This window comes from Urocampus carinirostris, chromosome 20 (genome assembly GCF_059441175.1).
Source record: "Urocampus carinirostris isolate Australia breed hairy pipefish chromosome 20, RoL_Ucar_1.0, whole genome shotgun sequence".
NCBI lineage: Eukaryota > Metazoa > Chordata > Actinopteri > Syngnathiformes > Syngnathidae > Urocampus > Urocampus carinirostris.
In genome coordinates, this window is record NC_142368.1 from 17,762,608 (window position 1) to 17,782,615 (window position 20,008).

Consider the following 20,008-nt stretch of genomic DNA (forward strand, 5'->3'; position numbering starts at 1 on the left):
TCTCTTTTTCGCATATTATGAAAAAAATGTGTTACATATTTGCCCGTATATTGCATACGTTTGTATGTAGTTTTGATTGATGTTAAGCTATTTGAAAAAACAGATGGATTGTTTATTATTTCATATTATAAAATATTCTGTTGTTTTGTGGACTTTTTTATTATCCGTGCAAAACTCCAATATTTGAATAAAGAGGAGGTAATTCAAAATATGTTATTTTTAATCCGATCCAATAATTGATCAAAAAATAATCGAATGATTCATCAATTATTAAAATGACCGTTAGTTGCAGCCCGCGTATTAAATGAATAATGAAGGAAAAACAATTCTCTTGAAAGGCGTGCTATTTTTTTGGTATTTTGAGCGCATGCGTTGTGGGAAAAAAAGCAGCTTGCTCTTTTGCCAGGTGACGCTATGAAAAAATAAGGTATAAGCCACTCTGTACTTAAAGCCGCAGTGTTTAAAATGTAGCAAACAAGTAGCCCCTTGTAGTCAGAAATTCACAGTAATTGTGATGTAACCATTTAACAGCCGAGAATTTAAACACTAATAAGGGGTAACCACGAGAAGGACAAACCTCCCTGCTGCACCAGCGACCTGCAGATGTTGATGAAGAATCGCATGCTTTTGTCCTCTGTCGAGGGTGTCATTTCCCAATTTTGGGCCTCCAGCGCCAAAGGTGAGAGGTCATATGAGTGACCTAAACCATCACTGTAGACAGAAAATGTTGGTGACATGTTCTGACAGAAATCTTTACAACATACTAGTTGTAAATAACTAGTTCTGTTGGTGATGTGTTGCTATGCATCATTTATGTGGTGTTTGGGTTTCCAGTGACCTGTTTCAAGGTTATAAAATGTAATAACTGAAGTCTCTCAGAGGCCATAAAATCAGAATACAATGGGAATATATATTATAGTATTCGGTATGTATTGACTATATTGTGCGATATTCCTTTCTTTTTGGTGGAGAAAACAGAGTTAGACCCTGGGTCATAATTGACCAGGTAACAACAATTAGTGGTGCAAATTTTTAACACAACATGAGGGATGAGGATGCAAAAAAAAGAGAACTTCAAGTACTTGAGTTGCATCTTACTGGTATGAACAACTGGTAGTTTTGACAGGTAGGCAGGCCAGTGCGGTAGGCCAGTTGAACAAGTAAGTGCACTCAGGAGTCTCCTTGATGAACTCTGGCACCCCCTAAAGAGAAAGAATTGAATCCAGTTTACAGAAATTTTGGAACTAAGAGAAACTACTGCAGATGTTTTATTTCCTATTTATTTACTTAGATACCAAATAGTGGGTGCTGCATTGGCAAACTCAAACTAAGAGTTTTCAATCAAATCTTACGGGGTTCATATCAGGGTGACAGGAGAAGTAGATCTCTGTAGATCGCTGATAGATCTTGTGACATGTCTCTCCGCTAGTGTAATTCAAAATGAGCTGATCCCCCACAAAGCTCAGAAGTTGATTCGCCACTCCTACAAAAACATACGTACACATATTTATGTAATTTAAAGCACACAAAAAAAAATAATCAAATGTCCCCCATCTTAATAATTGATTAATGGTTGAAAGTGCCACTCAATGTGCTTTATAAAAACATCTAATACATATACACACAATGATTCAAAAACAATAAAATATGATTATGGCAAGGCACAGACTAAACATGTGAGGAAAGGGACCTGAGGGAGGCTTATCCAAACTGATAGGAACAGCAGTAAGGGCCACAAGATTTTCAGGCATTAAACCAAGCAAGTACTTGGAACGGATCGATAATTAGCTCCACTACCAATACCCTTCTTCCTCTCCCAGCGCTCTCGGTTACTTTCTAAGCGTCTGCCCGAGAATTTGACAGGCACACTTTTAGCACTTCTCTCTACCTGGCCTGTTGCGGCATTCTGCCTGCCAGGCAAAAGAGAGGGCCAAATCTATGAGCCACCTACTACTGCAGCTAAACATGACATGAGCAAACAGGAAGCACAGACATTTTTTCAGCAACAAAAACTAACATGTTACTGTTCCTAAATAAAAGTTTGTAAATGTGCAACAGAGCCAATGAGAGACAATTGATACTATATTTGTATGCATGGCTTTATTTTCAAAATACTGTGCAATGGAAGGTCGTTTAGATGGTTGACATTGTTAGACAGTATGTGTATTTTGGTTACATTGCTGCTTTTTTTGGTATGACTCCCTTGGCTTGTGTTCTGAAACAATTGTAATACATTTCTGCTTCAAAATGTATAATGTAGTTATTTAATTAAAATAGATAACATTTTAAGAGCCCAAAACCTTTCTGTCGTGTTTATTGAAATTAGAAACTACCTCAAGGGGGAAAGGCTCAAATCAGGGTTTGTACACCATTTTCATGGGCAAATTCAAGCACATTTTAAGGACTTCCAAAGCCAATTTTTCAATTTCTCCCATATCATTAGAAAAGAAATCCAGTGTGGATCATGTATTTGGCAGAGCATATACAATTTTTAACATTGCGTGTGCATTTATCAAGACATGTGATTTTTAGATCTTGAGTAAATCACAAATATTGTGTATAATCTTTTGAAACAAATCTTTCCCCGAGTAGGTGTTGGATTAAAAAAAAACTGTAATATGTAGTTTACATTTTCAGTTGCATGAAGTTAATCCCATTAAAATTTACCACTGAGAAATGCTAACTTAATAATAACAATAGCATGCACCGTCCTCTTTGGCACAATGGTTAGAGGGCAATGTCGCTTCATGGGACAATGCTGCACAATCTAATACCAGCTGCAGTTTATCGCGAGGGAGGAAGAAATGCAATGGCAAAGCGAAGCTACCATAGAGCATGTTCGGCATCATTTTTAAGCAGACTTGTTGAGAAACACGGCAACAACTCTAAGCACCTCACCTAAAATTCAAGCACTTTTGAATCCTTGAAAACGCAACATTAAAGCTCAAGCATTTTTAAGGATTTCAAGCAACCATACGAACCCTGTCAAATATTCAATGATCATGACATTCACAAGCAAAGACTATCTGCATCAGATCGGTATTGATCGATACCAGCCTGTGTTTACTTGGATCGGATCAATCCCAAAATTCCCAGCGTCGCCCACCCAAAAAGCCAGGATGCCTGTTGTTTCCAGTCTGTACCTGCTATCTTGTGGTTGCTCCCGTCCACCTGGCAGGAGGCGACGACATCACTGCCCGTGTCTTTGTCAGTGCAAACTCCTCTCTGCAGGCCGCCACATACAGACAGATGGTAGATGTACTTGTCACTCCTCACTGGGTAATCTTGGCCCTTCAGGGGGCTAAGGTTGAACTCAAACCCGCTTCTTGGGTCACGGACGCGACACTCGTCACCTAGGCAGACACACAAACAAATCGGCGGTTTATTGAACAGTGAACACCATTCACACCAATGATTGACTCTAATTACCGTATTTTCCGCACTATAAGGCGCACCTAAAAGTCTAAATTTTTTTCAAAAGCTGACCATGCGCCTTATAACACAGTGCGCCTTATATATGGCTCAATATTAAATTCGCAAGGTCTCGCAACTACGAGAAACAGCCGCCGACTCCATTTTTCGCGCTGTGCATAATGGGAAATATTAAACAACGATTCTCTTTCATACGTGCAATTGAAGGCGAACACACGTTCACCAAGACGGGGAGACAGCGCCGCGCGACATACGCCACCATCTGTCAGTGGATCGTAAATGCATGGGCTGATATATCAGTCTCAACTGTGGCCCGAGCTTTCAAGAAGACGGGAATTGTCCCCGAACAGCCAGACAACATCAGCGACACTGACTCAATTAATGACGACCTTGATGAAACGGAGCCGGACGTGTTGGATGGCCCATTCACTGAGATGGTCAATTCGAACACTGCAGAAGAAGAATTCGAGGGATTCGTCGATGAGGAGCTTATAGAGTGATCTTTGTTTTTCTTTTGTGTGTTTACGTTTTACATTTTACAGTTATTATGTTATTGCTTTATTGCTATTGTTTTGCACTTGTTGTTTTTGCACATTACGAGTGTCACTTTATTGCGATTGCACTAACGTTTCATTTAAAATAACAGTATCAGACGGGTTTTTTTTTGCGTGTTGACTAAATGGAGGAAACGTAAAATGATATGCCTTGATGTTGTTCAAAGATGTTAAAGATGTGTCACGAAAATGCTTTACCTCAGAGAAAATAATAAAACGACTGTTTATTTATTTTGGGAGTGAATGGAGTTGTGGAAAGCTTGTTTGTTAACAATAAAGTTTGGCCATTTTGAATGTTTTGTTGACATTCCCTTTAGCATGGCAACATCTAGAGGTTGCATAACGTAACTACATTCTCTACTGTAGTCAAGTCAAGTCACATTTATTTACCGTAAATAGCCCTTAATCCCAAAAATGTCTCGAAGGACTGCACAGGATTACAATTACAAAATTGCACAATTACCTGATCTTAAACCAGCATGCACTTATAGCGCCTTATAATGGGGTGCGTCTTATGTATGGCAAAAGTTTTAAAATATATCATTCATTGAAGGTGCGCCTTAAAACACGGTGCGCCATATAGTGCGGAAAATACGGTACAGTAAATTCTGGACTACAAGCAGATTATTTTTTGCTATGTTTTAAAAACAGCGGCTTTATTATTATTATTTTAAATACGGTGCGGCTTATTCATGTATTTTTTTCACTGTGGCAGAACGGAGGAAAACACCGAGCTGCTCTTTTTCAAAACCCATGAGCTCCAAATACAAAACAACACAGTGACGTCTGGAAACGTTTATGACGCTCTTAGAGAAAAATCAGTCAGTGTTTTTGCCACCATTATTCATATAGAACATAACAGTAGCAAAACAGGAAGTTTAACGCTACTTCAAAATTGACAAAATGTAACGTTTTTCAGCCTCAAATTGAGTCCTCGAGTTATACATGCAAATTGAATAGCAGTGGGAGTTTTCTATCAAAAACGCTACACTTCTCTTTTTGTATCCTCGTGGTCATTGTCAGGTCACTGAAGTTTCATTTAATTTTTGAGAAATTATAAGTGAATGCAATTTTGTCATTTAATGTGGTAAGCACCAATGACATCAACACAAAAAGACACATTTGTGTTGCAATCTGGCACTATTCTCTACAGTATGGCTGTGTTCTGAAGCCAAGGGCGGTGACGCCAGATTTCCCATGTGGTTGGCTCCAAGTAGAGGTAAGTTTGGGCCCAAAATATCCAGCCTGACCAGACCTGGGGGTATAACAAGCCCAAAGCAGCCGGAACCCAACCGATGAACTTGATTTGAGAGAGTAAAACCGAATTTTCTGTGAAGAGGAAGGGTAATTTTGGCCATCTCTGACAACAAGCCCTCACTCCCTCTACTGGCGCGTGCCCGCCTTCTCTTTCTGACAGGGCGCTAAATTTTATTTGTGAGGAAGAAAAGGGATTTTGTCCGTCTACAACAACAACAACAACCAAATAGAATACATGACAAGAGGATAACTTTTTAAAAAAAAATAAGCGATAGAAAAGCCAAACCGGGCCCGAAATAATGATTGACATTTTATGCCAAAATCTTCCCTGAAATTCAGGACGGGTTCTGGCGCAAGATCAAGTGTGTGCTGGGTTGAAAATGAAAAAATAGACATGGACTAGTGTATTTTTATGGCTGTTTAAGACGCGGATTAAAATCCGGTGTGGTTTGTACAAAGACAAATCAGACTTTTGCTCTTAAATTGGAGCATTCGAATTTTAAACAGTGCACACTGTAGTCTGGGATTTACGGTAAATCATCATGCATGTTTTTGAATGTTGGAAGAGTTTAAATCTGAGCCTCTACCTTGGGACTTCCTTATAGGACAAGCCTGGGACGTGCGCCAGATAAAGATGTACTCGCAACCCTCTTGCCGGTCAAACATGGGTGAGCCCTGAAAACACACATACACACACAGTGTGTCTCTCAGTGGCCGATTTTCTCAACTTTACTGCCGATAGTCAGAACAGTATGGATTTACTCACCGGGCTGTCATCGCACAGCAAAATAATGCGAGTTGAATATCGAGACCCAGTGCCGCACATGTCCCCGTTGTGGTACAAGATGCTGATGGAGCCGTCCTCTGCCACTTGTGGGCTGGCCTGGACAAGACCGAGGCTCAAACTGCTCCCATTGATTACGCCACACGCACCCAATGGACCCACTTAAAAAGAGGAAAAGGGACATTTTGTAACCCCAACAAATGAAAATGTTTTGTCAGAAAATGTGCTATTGGCAAATTTGTACACATGTTACTTATTTTGGAATTTGGAATTGTCTTCATTGTTATAAACAACAACACAGTGAACACTGATTGCAATGACATTGGACATGGAACTCCAGGACAAACATGTAAAATAGGCAGAAGTATTTACAAGGTAGTTGATAAGTTTGACTCTTTTCGTGCACTGTTTTTTTTTTTATCCTATTATGAACTGTTTACATCAGCATCACGATTAGCCAATCGTGTTGCTGTTGTTTGATATCAACACCCTTTATCTGCTTTTGTCACCTAGGACAGTGGTCTGCACTGGGCCGAGAGTCGTTTGGTACTAGGCTGCACAAAAAGAAAAAAAAATGCCTTATTTCTTGCTTATACCATATTCATTTGTGTAAAACACACATTTTGGGTGCACATTACTCGAGGTTGTCGGTAGTATATTAACGCATCTGAGCAACAAGCAATCAGTAGAAAAATATCGCTGATCACATTTGCACAACATTCGATGCAACGGGAATAGAACCTGGACTGCGGCGGTGAGAGCGCTGAAATTTAACTACTAAAACACTAGGGATGCAGACACATAGGAAAAACGTTTTGATCTCATCATCCCAATATTTTTACTCAGCATACCACGGTGGTGAATGCGCAAGGGCCGTGGTTAAAATAATTTATTGACAATGAACACTAACACAATACCGAAGTAAGTTTGAACCATCCATCAGGTACACACAAGAAGTTTCCCGTGTTGTGCTTTTTTTGCATTTATTTATATCTTTCAGGACGCTACCATGATTGAAAATAGTGTGACGATGAGATATAACCTACTGCCTTTTCCTATGTCATCTATATCTCTAATGGTATATTGATTACACAGCTATTATTATTGGTATTATTACTAATGTTATTATTGATCCGGTCGCGGTAATATTGTCAGATATTAGACCAATCCCTTGCATAGAAATGGTTGTGGACCACTGACCTAGGAGATTTATTAAAAAGAAGGGGCCCTCGTTGGGGGTTTTTAAGGGTTGGAATTTCTTATCTGAGGGTTGGTCTCTCGCCCCTGTTACTGTTGCAAGTTCCAAATACATCAATGTCTTCTCTCCTTATTTTCGGTCTCTACTAAACTTTAATCGTATCAGTAGTGCTTGGCGACTGTTGTTATATTAGTGCAATGAAAAATATCATATCATAACAATAGAGCAATGAAAAGTAGTGGTAACATATAGTGGCAACAATAATTCCCAGATCTGTCGATAAATAAAATAGGATCAGAGATTTGTGGCTTAGGGTTATTTCACTGACCAGGACAGTCCTTTAAAGAAGGAAGCGGTCTGCAGATATTGATGTAAAAGGTGCGGGACTTTACTGCCTCTGTTTCTATGGCAACCCAAGGGCTGTCCTCATCGCTTCGGATCAGGTGACTCAGGTCGTACTCGTTGCCATGGGAATCTAGAAGACACAAGAATGCACATGAGATCAGTGATTATTGGTTAGTGTGTCAAAAACATTTCAATATTTCAACTTTCCAAGGAAAACAATTTAAATAGTATTGTAAAAAAAGTATTCTAAGATACATTAGACAGCTTGTGAAACTGGAAAACTGCTTAAAAATAATACAGATACGATGAAGAAAATAATCCCCAAAAATCAGGCGCACCTCAAAAAAAATTGTCTTTTGTCATATATTTTTCACTCATAAGGTGCATCGGACTATAAAGCACATGACTTTTAGACTACAGTAAGAGCTACAGTGTACATTTTTTTGTATTAACGGTATAAATTGATGCAAAGATTGATCTGTCGATAAGTGTCGCTGACCAAGATCACAACACATTGTATGCAGCGGGAATTGAACCTAAGTACACGCGGTGAGAGTGCTGACCCTTTCCCACGAGACCACCAGTGGTACAGATGACATGAGAAAAGGCATTAGCGCTCATCTCATTAGAACAGTGTTTTTACTACTGATGGTAGAAACACTGATTCACACTTTGCATTCTGATAGTCCCTCCACTTCTTTCCTTGTGCATCAATCATGTTGGAGTTTAATATGTATAGGTGCAAAAAAGAGCTTGTGTAGTAGTTCGCTGAAAGACTTTCTGTTTTATCTATTCTCTAAAATTCGTTGGTGAAGTGGAAGGACCTTTTAGAACGGACTATGAAATTCAGTGGTTCTGACACCATGAGCATTGATATTGTGATATGTGATAAGGTCTAATAGTTGTATGTTCCCTGTGCTACTGTTGGTGTAGTGGTTATGTGTCAGTGCTCTCACTGCCAGAACTCAGGTTCGATTCCTATCAAATACAATGTTATGCGAGTTTGGTCACCTTTGTCAACAATCATTGCACAGTCATTACACAAATACGGTATACTGTAAAAACTCGTATGCAAACGCATACCTATAATTACATTATGCAATACCAATCTTGTCATCTGTATTGGGTTGTAAGGCGCACTTTCAATTTTCTGTCTCATTGGGGGTTTTCAGGCGTAGCCTATAATCCTGAAAATACGGTAACTACCAAATTAACCTGTTTGACCTCCTGAGAGATGGCTACCACAAATAACGAATTATTTTCAAGACACTTTGACGACAAAAACTTTATATTTTCAACTAAAGCTACATTATAGCCTGCAATGACAATTTAAACATTAAACAATTAGACCGGAATCAAGATTTATTTTTGTAAACATCTTCTACAGGTTTGCCCCAAAATTATGCAATGAAAAATATATTGTTGTTTTGTTGATAACTCCAGCGTTGGATTTAAAGGACAAAATTTGCTGTGTTTCTCATGCCAATACCAATGACGCGGCATTCCACAGATGCAGGTACGCAGGCTAGCGCGGTGGAGAACTCGAAAAAGACATCGTGGACCACGTGGCTGGGCAAGGTATTCAGGTCCTCGCGGAGCAGCTTTAATGAGCCGGGATGAGAGTTTGGATCGCAAACAAAGTTGATGGTGAAGGTGTCTCGAGTTGCTGAAAAGATTGCCAGGTAATGAGTGGAACACAAACTACGTGTTGCGCATCACAATTTCGAAGCGTAAGTGTACCAGTAGAATCGTCACGGGGTCCCTTGTATGTGAGTTTGAGGAGGCCGTCCGTGGAGTACTGCAAGGTCTTCTCCACGCCCACCGGACTGACAGGTTGCCCGTCTTCCAACTCGCAGCCTGCCATTCCGGGGCCACAATCGGTCAAGTCTGAGCAGATGTTCACCTGCGAGGGGAAGCCAGACAAGACAAAGTTTTGAACTTTAAGATGTCAGGTTCTTTTTTCAATCATTAATCTAAAATGTTTCTCACCAAGAAGTCCTTGCCGTTGGCTTTGGTCCTGTAACCAGCCTTGGAGGCGAGGGGCTGCAGGTTGAACTCCAGGCCAGTGTTGGGATCGATCACAGCACAGCTCTGAGATGGAGGTAACTTATCAGAGTGTGGCACATATGTCCGCACCAAAAATACATTTCTGAATTTACCAAACTCTTTTCTTTCACGGTAATCCCTCGCTATAACGCGTTTACGTTTCATGGTGTTGCTTCAGGACAGATTTGCACCGTGCGTTGTGTCCCGTATTCGGTTAAAGAGTCTTTCCCCTTATTACTATTTGACAGTATAGTAGTCCATCCATCCATTATCTGCAACACTTATCCTCAGTAGGGTTGCGGGGGTGCTGGAGCCCATCCCAGCTATCTTCGGGCAGTGGGGAGGGGACAAGCTGAACTGGTTGCCAGCCAGTCGCAGGGCACACAGGGACAGACAATTTGCTCGCTCATTCACACCTAGGGACAATTTTGGACCAGCCAATTAACCTGACATGCATGTTTTTAGAATGTGGGAGGAAACCGGAGTGCCCGGAGGAAACCCACGCAAGCCGGGAAGAACATGCAAACTCCACACAGGAGGTTTGATCGCATGACCTCATAACTGTGCCGCACACGCGCTAACCACTGCATCGCCCTGGCAGCACAACAGCCATGAGATCGAACCTCCTGTGTGGAGTTTCCATGTTCTCCCCGTGCTTGCATGGGTTTCCTCCTGGCACTTCAGTTTCCTCCCACATTCCAAAAACATGCATTTCAGGTGAATTGACTCGTCCGAAATGTCCCTAGGTGTGAGCGAGTGAGTTGTCTGTCCCTGTGTGCCCAGTGAATAGCTGGCAACCAGTTCAGGGTGTCCCCTGCCCACTGCCCGAAGATAGCTGGGATGGGATTCAGAACCCCCGCGACCCTACTGAGGACAGGCGGTGCAGATAATGTGTGGATGGATGGAGTATACTAGTATTTGTAAAATAAAAAAAAGATAAACATTTATTTATACAGAACTTGTATTTGTTTAACAAATGCCAGTTTTGCTTCAGTGTATGAGTATTCAATTGCATAATCGTTTAAAAAAAAAAAAAAAAAAAAAAAAAAAAAAGGGGTTTTACTGAATGATTTCGCCCATCATGGGTTAGGGGTGAAACATAACCAGAGATAAAAAAAAGAGAATACCGTAGTTAAAGAAAAATGTATTTGGCAACACAAAAGTTGTCTAGGTCAAATTACTGCTGGACCTCCACTGGGCTCCTTTTTTGAAAATGTAATAATAAATAAAAGTTTGAATTCAGGTAAAGCTCTAAAAATTAGATACCCCTCTAACTTGTACCTCAGGTTTAAAAATATGAGTTAAATAAATAAATTAAGCTTTACCTCTTTAAGCTTTTAAATCATTTTAACTATGATTTCAAAGTTGAATCTTCAACTCACATTGTTCTTGGTCGTGGTGATAGCACAGGCGGCCTTGGTCTCCCATATGAAGTTGGCGGTGCAGTTCTGGTACATGAGGAACCGGGGGCCCATTGACTGTGTGATAATACCGATAAAACAATAATAAAAAAATATAGCACTGAATATGGATTGACACCCATTCCTCCAACCAAACCAAAGTGTCCCAACTGACCAACATTCCCCTAGTGCAAACCAGGTGGACTCGGGTGGTATAGGTCAACTTCAGGCCGTCTGACTCGCAGGGGTTGCCGTCCGTAAACTCGAGCAGAAGCCGGTCTCTGCCCTCGATGATCGGGCCCCGCTTGGAGACGCCCATGTTACTAACGGATGACACTTCTTGTGGAAAACCCTGTTTGACAATAATGTGACATTTTGTAGTTTTTGACACTGTTAAAGTGATCCATTTAAAAGTATTTAGAAGGGGTGCTGTTATAGTTAACACTTTGAAGGAGCTGTACGGAATTTATATCTTTCTTAATGGCGGCCGCCACCGCTGGCCTCTGTCATCATTGTACCCTCTGATGAGCATGTTTATGATGCACGTGCAAGTATGTGCAGGTTGACAGACTTATGCACGATCATAAAATAAAACTGGGATGTTAGACAAGGATGTGAGAGAAAAAAAATGACGTCTTACCAGGGATTCGTATTGTGATAAATGCAAACGGGAGACTGGCCCACAGTAAACCACACCACCTACATTGCATATTACCGAATCTTATTGCAATATGTATTCTGTGTAGCACTATTTAGTTATTCTATATAACACGCTACAGTGGGCATTTGCACGTCACACTGGGTATTTGTATATTGTATTCTTTTTGCTTTATTATTGTATTGTTCTCAGCTCAGGGATGCTGCTGGAAATGTGAACTTCCCTTCGGGGATGAATAAAGTATCTATCTATCTATCTATCTAAACTAACCTGCATTAATCTGGTATATTAGCGAAGGGCTACCTGGCAACATTTTTGACTAATTGTGGTTATGTTCGAGAAACTAGCATGATTGATACCGAGTTACGAAGCTAGTTGGAATCACGCATGGGCATTTAATGCAGGTAATGTAAGTATGTTCCGGACTATATGGCGCAGTTTCTTTCATGGTTTGGCCGGGAGTCTGACTTATACTCCAACTTATAATGTTGATAATTTCACATATATCTTTGAGTTTTACAGTTTCATTGCCGGTATATCATTTCACGTGTTATTTTCACAACAATGCACCCCTCCTTTAAAGCTTTACCTTATCCAATGGTGCATCAATGGCCTTTTGTCCTAGCTACTTTAACATTTTCACTTGTGTTTACTCAAGTTAAAGCTCTAACTTTTAAGGAACTAAAGTGTACCATTATCTTCTGATTAGCTTCTACAAATAAGGGTACAGGAGTTCCAGTCAAAATTAAGTAGCATGATCAGGGTTGGGTAGGGTTACTTTAACTGGATTACTTTCAATTACTTTTGGATTACTCCAATGCCAAATATGCTAATAAAAGACAAAAGAAACTAAATATGAATAAAATAACTATATTTTGTGCAGGCTTGGGGAGTAACGGAATACACGGAACGGCAAAAATGATTTTGGCAAGCTGTTTGGATTTATTTTCATTTTGTTTCTGTGGCATAGTTTTGCCAGAGATCAAAAAGATCAAAGCCAGGAGAGAAAGCTTACCATGTGTTGTGAGTCATAGTTTTATTCATATTTAGTTTCTTTGGTCTTTTATTAGCATTTTTGGAATTGAGTAATGAATGAATGAATGAATGAAAACTTTATTTCGAACATAAAAATAAAAACAGGACAAAAAGTAGTTGAAAGTAATCCAGTTAAAGTAACCCTACCCAACCCTGAGCATGATACACGTACTCTATACCTGTGAGGTTGTGTATTTCATCTGGCAAACGGACGCATGGCGATCGCAGCCCACAACAGGGTTGATGGGCCGGCATATGTTGATGTAGTACTTCCGTAGGTTAGCGCTGTCAGACAGATCCATGGCTTGCCAGTTGCCGCCGGAGGAGGGACGAGAGAGACTAGATGCAGAAGTAAAACGTTGTCATACATTCATTTATTGAACCCCATCTTAGGTGACATCATTCCGACATAATAAATGATGACTGTAGTCAAATGAGCGTACCTGGAAAGGTCGTACTGGTGCAAAGTTTTGGGGTCAGTCACCAGACACTCGTGGGGCCTCTCGGGACATGCGTATGATGTATACCAGTGGAAGTTATAGGTGTACTTGTCTTCCACCTGTGGCCATTGAACAACGTTAGAGAATTTGATAGAGAAAACGTTTGGAATGAGCAAACATTGACCGAGGTCGACCTGGTATTCTGGTTTTCCAGCGCCAGCTTCTGGGTCACACAGAAAAGAGATGAGGGTTGACCGCAATGTGTGTTGCTGGTTGTTGTACTGAGAGCCGTTTGTATAGGATAACTGGATAAGGCCATCGTAGTAGGACAGTCGTGAGTTTGCCTCGCCTAGACTCCATCGACTAAAGTAGAGAAAGTAAGTATGAGGTTGTCAGGATAGGCAAAGCATGGCCTCACAGTGCACATGAAAGTGATCCGAAATATGAGCCGACCATTTTCAACCGGTATTAGAAATGGGTGTGTAGAGGACATTACAATTCTGGACTGTTTGGGCTGGAGAAGTAAAACAAGCATCTTGGGCCACATCCTGGCAAGGCTAGTCATCCTTTTAAGACCATTTTTATTTAATATTTCGTTTATTTTTAGTCTGTGTACAGCTTAAGTAGTTTCCTTGGGCTGTCGTTAAACGTAAACGATAACAAATGCTGCCAGAAGTCGACTTGTAGGAAATGGAACACAAGACCCGTGATTTTGTTGCCACCAGCTTCGTCTCACCAACAAACGCTGTGATTCTGGTTTCAGCCAGTCCACTGGACTTTACGTTTGCTACCTGCAAAATTCTGCCCAGAAGTATAATTCTGGGCGGCGGTAGCTCAGGAGGTAGAGCGATCGTTTTAGGATTAAGGGATCCCAGTTCGAATCCCGGCTTGTCCGTGTTACATGTCGAAGTGTCCTTGGGTAAGACATTGAACCCCCAATTACCCCCAATAAGCAGGTTAGCGCCTTACACGGCTGCACAGATCACAGCCGCTATTGGGAAATGTGAAGCACAATGTAAAGCACTTTGGGAAGTCATTGACTTGAAAAGCGCCATAGAAATGCAGATCATTTCATTTCATTTCAAGAGGGAGACTGTGTCCTATTCCCTCTGACTCAACCAAGAAACGACTTTTTGATTGGTATGTAATGAAATATTAAATAGAGTGAACTGGGAAAAATGTACCTAATTAGAATAGCGCCCAATAGCCTTACTGTTCCCTAAACGTTTCACTCACACAAATTTAATAAACCTGTTGTTTTCCCTTCTTTGTTTTCCAAATCAGCCCTCCCTTCCCCTCTAATGTCTGATATTACCACTTTGTCTCTAGTGTCGTTTTTTTATTCAATCATCTTCTTTAAATGTGTAATAAACAAATTCCCTTGAGTATTTGAAAATTATTTGATTAAAATATACAGAAACCCGTAAATTGGTAAAAATAGGTAACGGTTAAATTGTGTGTGCCCACACTCTATTTTATGAGATTGATTGCGAGGTTTGTCAACAGTTTTCCAGATAATAATATCTAAAAACTGCTGTGGTGCTCCAAAGGCAAGACAGAATTAAAGACAAACATTAAGTTAGCCTCTTCAAATTAGTCAATTTATGATTAAAATATTTTATTGACCTCCAAAATGTGCCACAGGATTTTTTTAATGACTTTAACGAGGGAGAATGTCTCAACAAACTTTATTTTTTACCTTTTTTCTACCTGGCAAGCGCCGGCCTTCTCCGGACAGACAGTCCCTGAGACCGGACCGCAAACATTGATGTAATATTCATAGTTCTCATTGGTCAAGTTGTAATAGCCGCCGTCGGCCTTGGTGAGCGGCGACAAGTCAAAAGAGAAGCCTGCCAAGTCAAAACATCATTGCTACTTCCCTCTGATCTAGAGTGAACACTCGAGGCTTGAATATTTTAGAAGGTACGTACCAGCTTGTGGGTCCTCCACTTTGCAGTTGTCACCTTGGGTCTTAGAGAGGACGCAGGCAGCTGCGGTATACCATTCCAGCTCGTAGACGCAACGATCCGAAGAGATGATGCGCAGGATGGGGGCACTTTCCAGATCACCTGCAAGGAACACAAAACTGTAAAATTGCAGGTACGTTTTTTATCCTGATGATACAGACGCTCCCCTACATACGACCATTCGACTTACGCAAAACGGAAGATACAAACCTTTTTTTCAGGATGTCAAAATATATCTGGACATTGCTCTAAGTTAAGATTTTGTATTGTGTGCACGTATTTCCGAGTAGAGGACAGTAGTGTAGTTCTTTTTCCACCGTGTGGCACTCTGAGCATCCACCCCGAAGAAGAAATCCAGCTTCTACATCCTAGCTTGTGTGTAAACACACTGCACTGTATCTCTAGCATGCTAAGAACTTTGACATTTTTATTGTTTAATATCTCGTGCATCCATTCAATATGGTTGGTGTTAAGAAGAGGCAAGCCGTTTCTTTTAAAATAAAGTGGAATAAGAAAGCTCTGATGCAGTTGAGAAAACGGTTGGATGGCTCTTTTTTTTGTCCACTTTTTACCATGGAGGACTTCTTGAAGCACATCTTCCAAAAGTAAGTTAAACTCAACTTTATTTATCTTTATTTATCACAAGGAGTCTCAAACCACAGAGCACTGAATGTTAACGCCTAATGTGTAGCTTTGTATTTCAGTACTATGCTTTATCATTCAGCCTGCTTTGTAACGTTTTAGAGCATTTTGTTTCATTAAACATTTATTTTTCAGTTTCAAAACAATACAGGTTACTTATACAAGCCTTAAATAGACTTATATAAACCTTAAACATACATAATATACCACTGAAGCAACTTACGAACAAATTCAACTTACAAATGATCGCATTCGTTAGTAGGGCAGCGTCTGAAACCCAATTTTCATTTAAAGCCCAATATTAGGTTTCACTTGAGATTCACCAAACCTGGTTTGCACTTGAGTGTCAGAATAGTTTGAATCCTTGTGGTTTTGCTACAAAAGTCTCCATCAGTGTACACCAGTCTGATATCGTTTCCCTTTTCAGTTTTCCGCGGGGAAGAAAGGAAGCTGCCCAAGCTGATCATTTTGCCCTCTTTGTCTGAAACACAAAATTGGTAAGTTGATGCATATTTTCATGAGTAAAGAAATCAATGACAGCTTGAAAAGTTGCATTACATTGCCACCTCTAATCTTACTTTTTGCACAAATGGCAGCGTTGTCAGGGCAGCCAGCGGCTCCTCCTGCTTGGATGACTTTGTGGCAAACATTGAGGTAGAAACTTTTAAACTCTGACTCGGAAGATTCTGGATCCACCACCTCCCAATTCCCACTCACCTCTGACTCTATAAAAAAGACAAAGAAAATCATCTTCCAGAAAAAAAGACTTAAATCAATGACGCAAGACCAACTCACCAGGTAATCGAGTCAGAGGGGAAATATCATAATGCTTGTTGCCGTCAGTAACTCGGCACAAGAGATCCTCCTTCTCCTTGACGCAGGCATGCGCAGTCTGCCAGTCGAAATAGTATGTGCAGTCGGTCTCTCCCCCAAAAACTGGAGCCCCCACACCACCATTGGCTAGGTATAGATAACAAAAACAGCAAATGAGGATCAGCTAAACCAGTGCCTGAGCTGAAGTACAGCTGACACTTCTTACATGCATTCCTGTTGCACTCAAAGTTAATGATGGTCATCCTCTGGAAGCCAGTGGAGCACTTAGTACCGTCCGGATAGATAAGAGTCAGATCGCCATCTGAATAACTGAAAGGCAAGTGAGTAACTTTTGGGTTGTTTGTCCTCTTTGTTCGTCAAAATATGTAACGACAAATTGACATTAGGATCTAAGCTTTCATTAATGTTGTGGACACAACCCTCTTAAATGCTGTAAATTATTTATAATGCAATAAGAGCTATGAAATTACCGTAAATTCCGGACTAAAAGCCGCTCCTTTTTTCCCAAACGTTCAGCCCTGCGGCTTATTCAGTGATGCGTCCAATTTATGTAATTTTTCTAACAGCTGCCAGCGGCGCTCGAGTACAAAAAGTAAGATTTAGACCGGTGGAATATATGCGCCGAGGAAGACTGCAACTCCTTAGCTTGTGCACAAATTAAATTAGCGTAAAAATATCCTCACCATGCAAATTGCAAAAAAGAAAGGCACATGACGCAGCTTTCAAGCTACATGCAATCGAGCAGTCCGATGAAGAAGGAAACAGACCAACTGCACGCTAATTTTACTTAGCGAGCGTGTTGCTAGCGTGTCTTTGAATAAGGGAGCGTGGGACGACGTCTATGTGACATAGTCTCTTTCCCATACTGGGGAAGACGACTTTGATGACATCAGTTATAGGGAAAGATGAGGACCGTTCTAGCGTAATTTCTGCAAGTGCGGTATGTTTTTTTAACAGAGCCATTTACTGTGTTGCGAGCGTGTTGCTAGTAGCGTTTTGCTACCCTTCACATGCACGGCTTGGGATGAATATTATAATATTATTAAAGCTCTGAAAACTCTCTCGGTGTACTGTCTTTCTTTGTAAATATGTGTAACCATGTGTAATATGTATTTGCAACTGTATATTTTTGTAATGTATTTATTTTAGAGACTTATTCTGATGTTTTCCACGCGCGAATCAAAAAGAAGGGGCGAAAACAACGGGGGCTGATGGGAAGTGGAGTAAAGGTGAGACGTGTTTGTGGACCCAGCGGACAATAGTGGATATATATTTTTCCCACCCTTACCTTTGGATATACATTTTTTTTCCTTTGATTATTTTCAATGGGACCCGGACTCTGCAGATCTGCATCAAATCTTAAGTACCGGTATCATTTTCCGTTCATTTTGCTGGCTGTGATTTTTGGACTGTGTACTTTATATTCAGTTACAATCGCGGGACTCAGAGTCGGGTTTGGGTTAATTTTTGTGATTGTCTTAAATGTTTTAATGTGGGCATATGCGGCTTATATACAGGTGCGGCTTATGTGGTGGGTGTGGCTTATAATCAGGTGCGCTCTATAGTCCGGAATTTACGGTAAAGTGAAGGAAGCTTTAGTTGCTACGCTAATACACTAGTAGCATTAATGCTAGCTACTCTGGACAGTAATGCCAGCTTTGTGTTTTGGCCAATGCAGCTAGTGAGACTGACATGGCAAATTTGTTTTAGTTTTAGATTTTCCCTTTGCGATTAACTGTAAATTAACCGTGAGAAAAATAGGATTAAATACGATGAAACATTTAAATCATTTGACAGTGCTAGTCTCGATGCATAAGCACAAAACAGAGACGTGTTCCAATGTACTGTACATTCGTCAGACTGCAGACAAATTACCGCAGGGTTTGGTTTTGATATCTCCCGGCCACCTTCTTAATATCGCCCGTTTTTTTCACTTGGCACGAGGAAACAAACTCGCCCAAGCTGCTGCATTCGTCCGATGGCACTTTTCCACAAACGTTCAGGTAATAAATGTAACTTTCTGTCCCGTCGCTGTTGGAGGAATGCGCGTAGTAAGGATGGTCTGCAGCTGTGTAGAAAATACAAAGATGCATATTATTTAGTAAGTTGAATGATTTGAGATTATTGAGTATAATGGTTGTTTCATCTGGGGGATATAACTGTGTTGAGTTCAAAAGACACCGGGTTGAAAGACTCACAGCTCAATGTGAGAGGTGTCAGATCGACGGAGATGTCGTGTTGCTGGCTGGTGAGTTTGCAGGTGTCGCTTTCCAAGTAATCCCTGTGGCACGCGTACTCTGTGGCCCACTCCACTTCGTAGCGGCAGTTGGCCTCTGCCGTCATTTTAGGAGGACTACCCTAAAGCCAAAAGAGTGATTAGAGCCACAAAAAGTCACCCGTACAGACACATTTTGCAACAAAAAAAAAAAAAAAAAAAAGGGTTTAACCTACAGCATGTCTGCTTGATGGACAGATCAAGGTGATAGTGACAGCAGGGGAGTGTCCGTTGCAGAAGACTGGAGGGGTCACGTCGGGACTTACGGTGTACTGCAGACGCAATCTTCACACGGCGGAGAGCAACAACAGAAAAGTAAGGAACCATTAAGTAAATAAATCACACAGAGTTTCCAGAGCTGATTATTGTAATCCAGGCCTGGGGGGCCAGTTACAGCCCGTGATTCTTTTTCACCAGCTGATGGCAGTAGCCATTTGGCCACTTTGCCCATGGCTTTTGGTGAAAAATTTAGCCCGCCCCATTTTCGACATGTTGACTGTAAATAAAAAAGGGAAAGCTGACTGTGAGGGCCGCAGTCTTGTGTGCCCATAGCTGAAATTCAGCAACATTATGAATTGAGCCTACTCCCCACTACAGCTTACAGGCAAGGTGTTACACCAACAGACCCCATTTTGGCTGTACGATGCTAAGAAAACCTTTATATGCAGCTCATTAAACAATTAAGGTTCACTGTTGAGAAACTTTATGATGACAACCAACATTAAAACTGTAAACTGCAAGACACGACAGCCAAGAACACAGAGCAATTTGATTGTGTGAGAGGTAGGGGTGGGCAGAGCTATGGAAAAGAATTCTGCTTGCACCTTGGTTTTCAAATCATTATTAATGAAAAAAAGAAGATCAACACGAGCCTCTACAATCTTAAAAATCTGCGGGAAGAGGACACGTTTAATGTAGTATATTTGTTGATATGTCATACATTCAAATAACTGGCTACATTTTTTATAATTGGCTCAGTGGCTCAGGAGGTAGAGCGCTCGTCTTGGGATCAGGAGATCGCAAATTCAAATCCCGGCTCTTTGAAGTGTCCTTGGGCACTGAATCCGTAATGCCACCCATGAGCAGGTCGGTGGCTTAAATGGCTGCATGGCCGCTATTGGTGTGTGAGTGTGTGTGTTTG

At 40.9% G+C, this 20,008-nt stretch overlaps 1 protein-coding gene across 1 annotated transcript in view; it reads right to left on the reverse strand.

The window, feature by feature from the left end:
- The window catches only part of igf2r (insulin-like growth factor 2 receptor), an 85,989-nt gene that overhangs the window by 47,537 nt on the left and 18,444 nt on the right, over positions 1–20,008 (reverse strand). Inside the window, exons 7-30 of the mRNA XM_088324745.1 lie at positions 19,044–19,152; positions 18,791–18,950; positions 18,468–18,660; positions 16,798–16,901; positions 16,554–16,718; positions 16,337–16,483; positions 16,087–16,239; positions 15,081–15,218; positions 14,849–14,999; positions 13,344–13,512; positions 13,153–13,268; positions 12,889–13,048; positions 11,192–11,368; positions 10,999–11,094; positions 9,560–9,661; positions 9,311–9,473; positions 9,060–9,236; positions 7,554–7,700; positions 6,010–6,188; positions 5,831–5,918; positions 3,144–3,353; positions 1,353–1,483; positions 1,099–1,202; positions 578–711 (exon numbers count right to left, since the gene is read on the reverse strand). Of these exons, the coding sequence (XP_088180871.1) occupies positions 578–711; positions 1,099–1,202; positions 1,353–1,483; positions 3,144–3,353; positions 5,831–5,918; positions 6,010–6,188; positions 7,554–7,700; positions 9,060–9,236; positions 9,311–9,473; positions 9,560–9,661; positions 10,999–11,094; positions 11,192–11,368; positions 12,889–13,048; positions 13,153–13,268; positions 13,344–13,512; positions 14,849–14,999; positions 15,081–15,218; positions 16,087–16,239; positions 16,337–16,483; positions 16,554–16,718; positions 16,798–16,901; positions 18,468–18,660; positions 18,791–18,950; positions 19,044–19,152 (3,473 nt within the window). The remainder of the gene's footprint in view (positions 1–577; positions 712–1,098; positions 1,203–1,352; positions 1,484–3,143; positions 3,354–5,830; positions 5,919–6,009; positions 6,189–7,553; positions 7,701–9,059; positions 9,237–9,310; positions 9,474–9,559; positions 9,662–10,998; positions 11,095–11,191; positions 11,369–12,888; positions 13,049–13,152; positions 13,269–13,343; positions 13,513–14,848; positions 15,000–15,080; positions 15,219–16,086; positions 16,240–16,336; positions 16,484–16,553; positions 16,719–16,797; positions 16,902–18,467; positions 18,661–18,790; positions 18,951–19,043; positions 19,153–20,008) is intronic.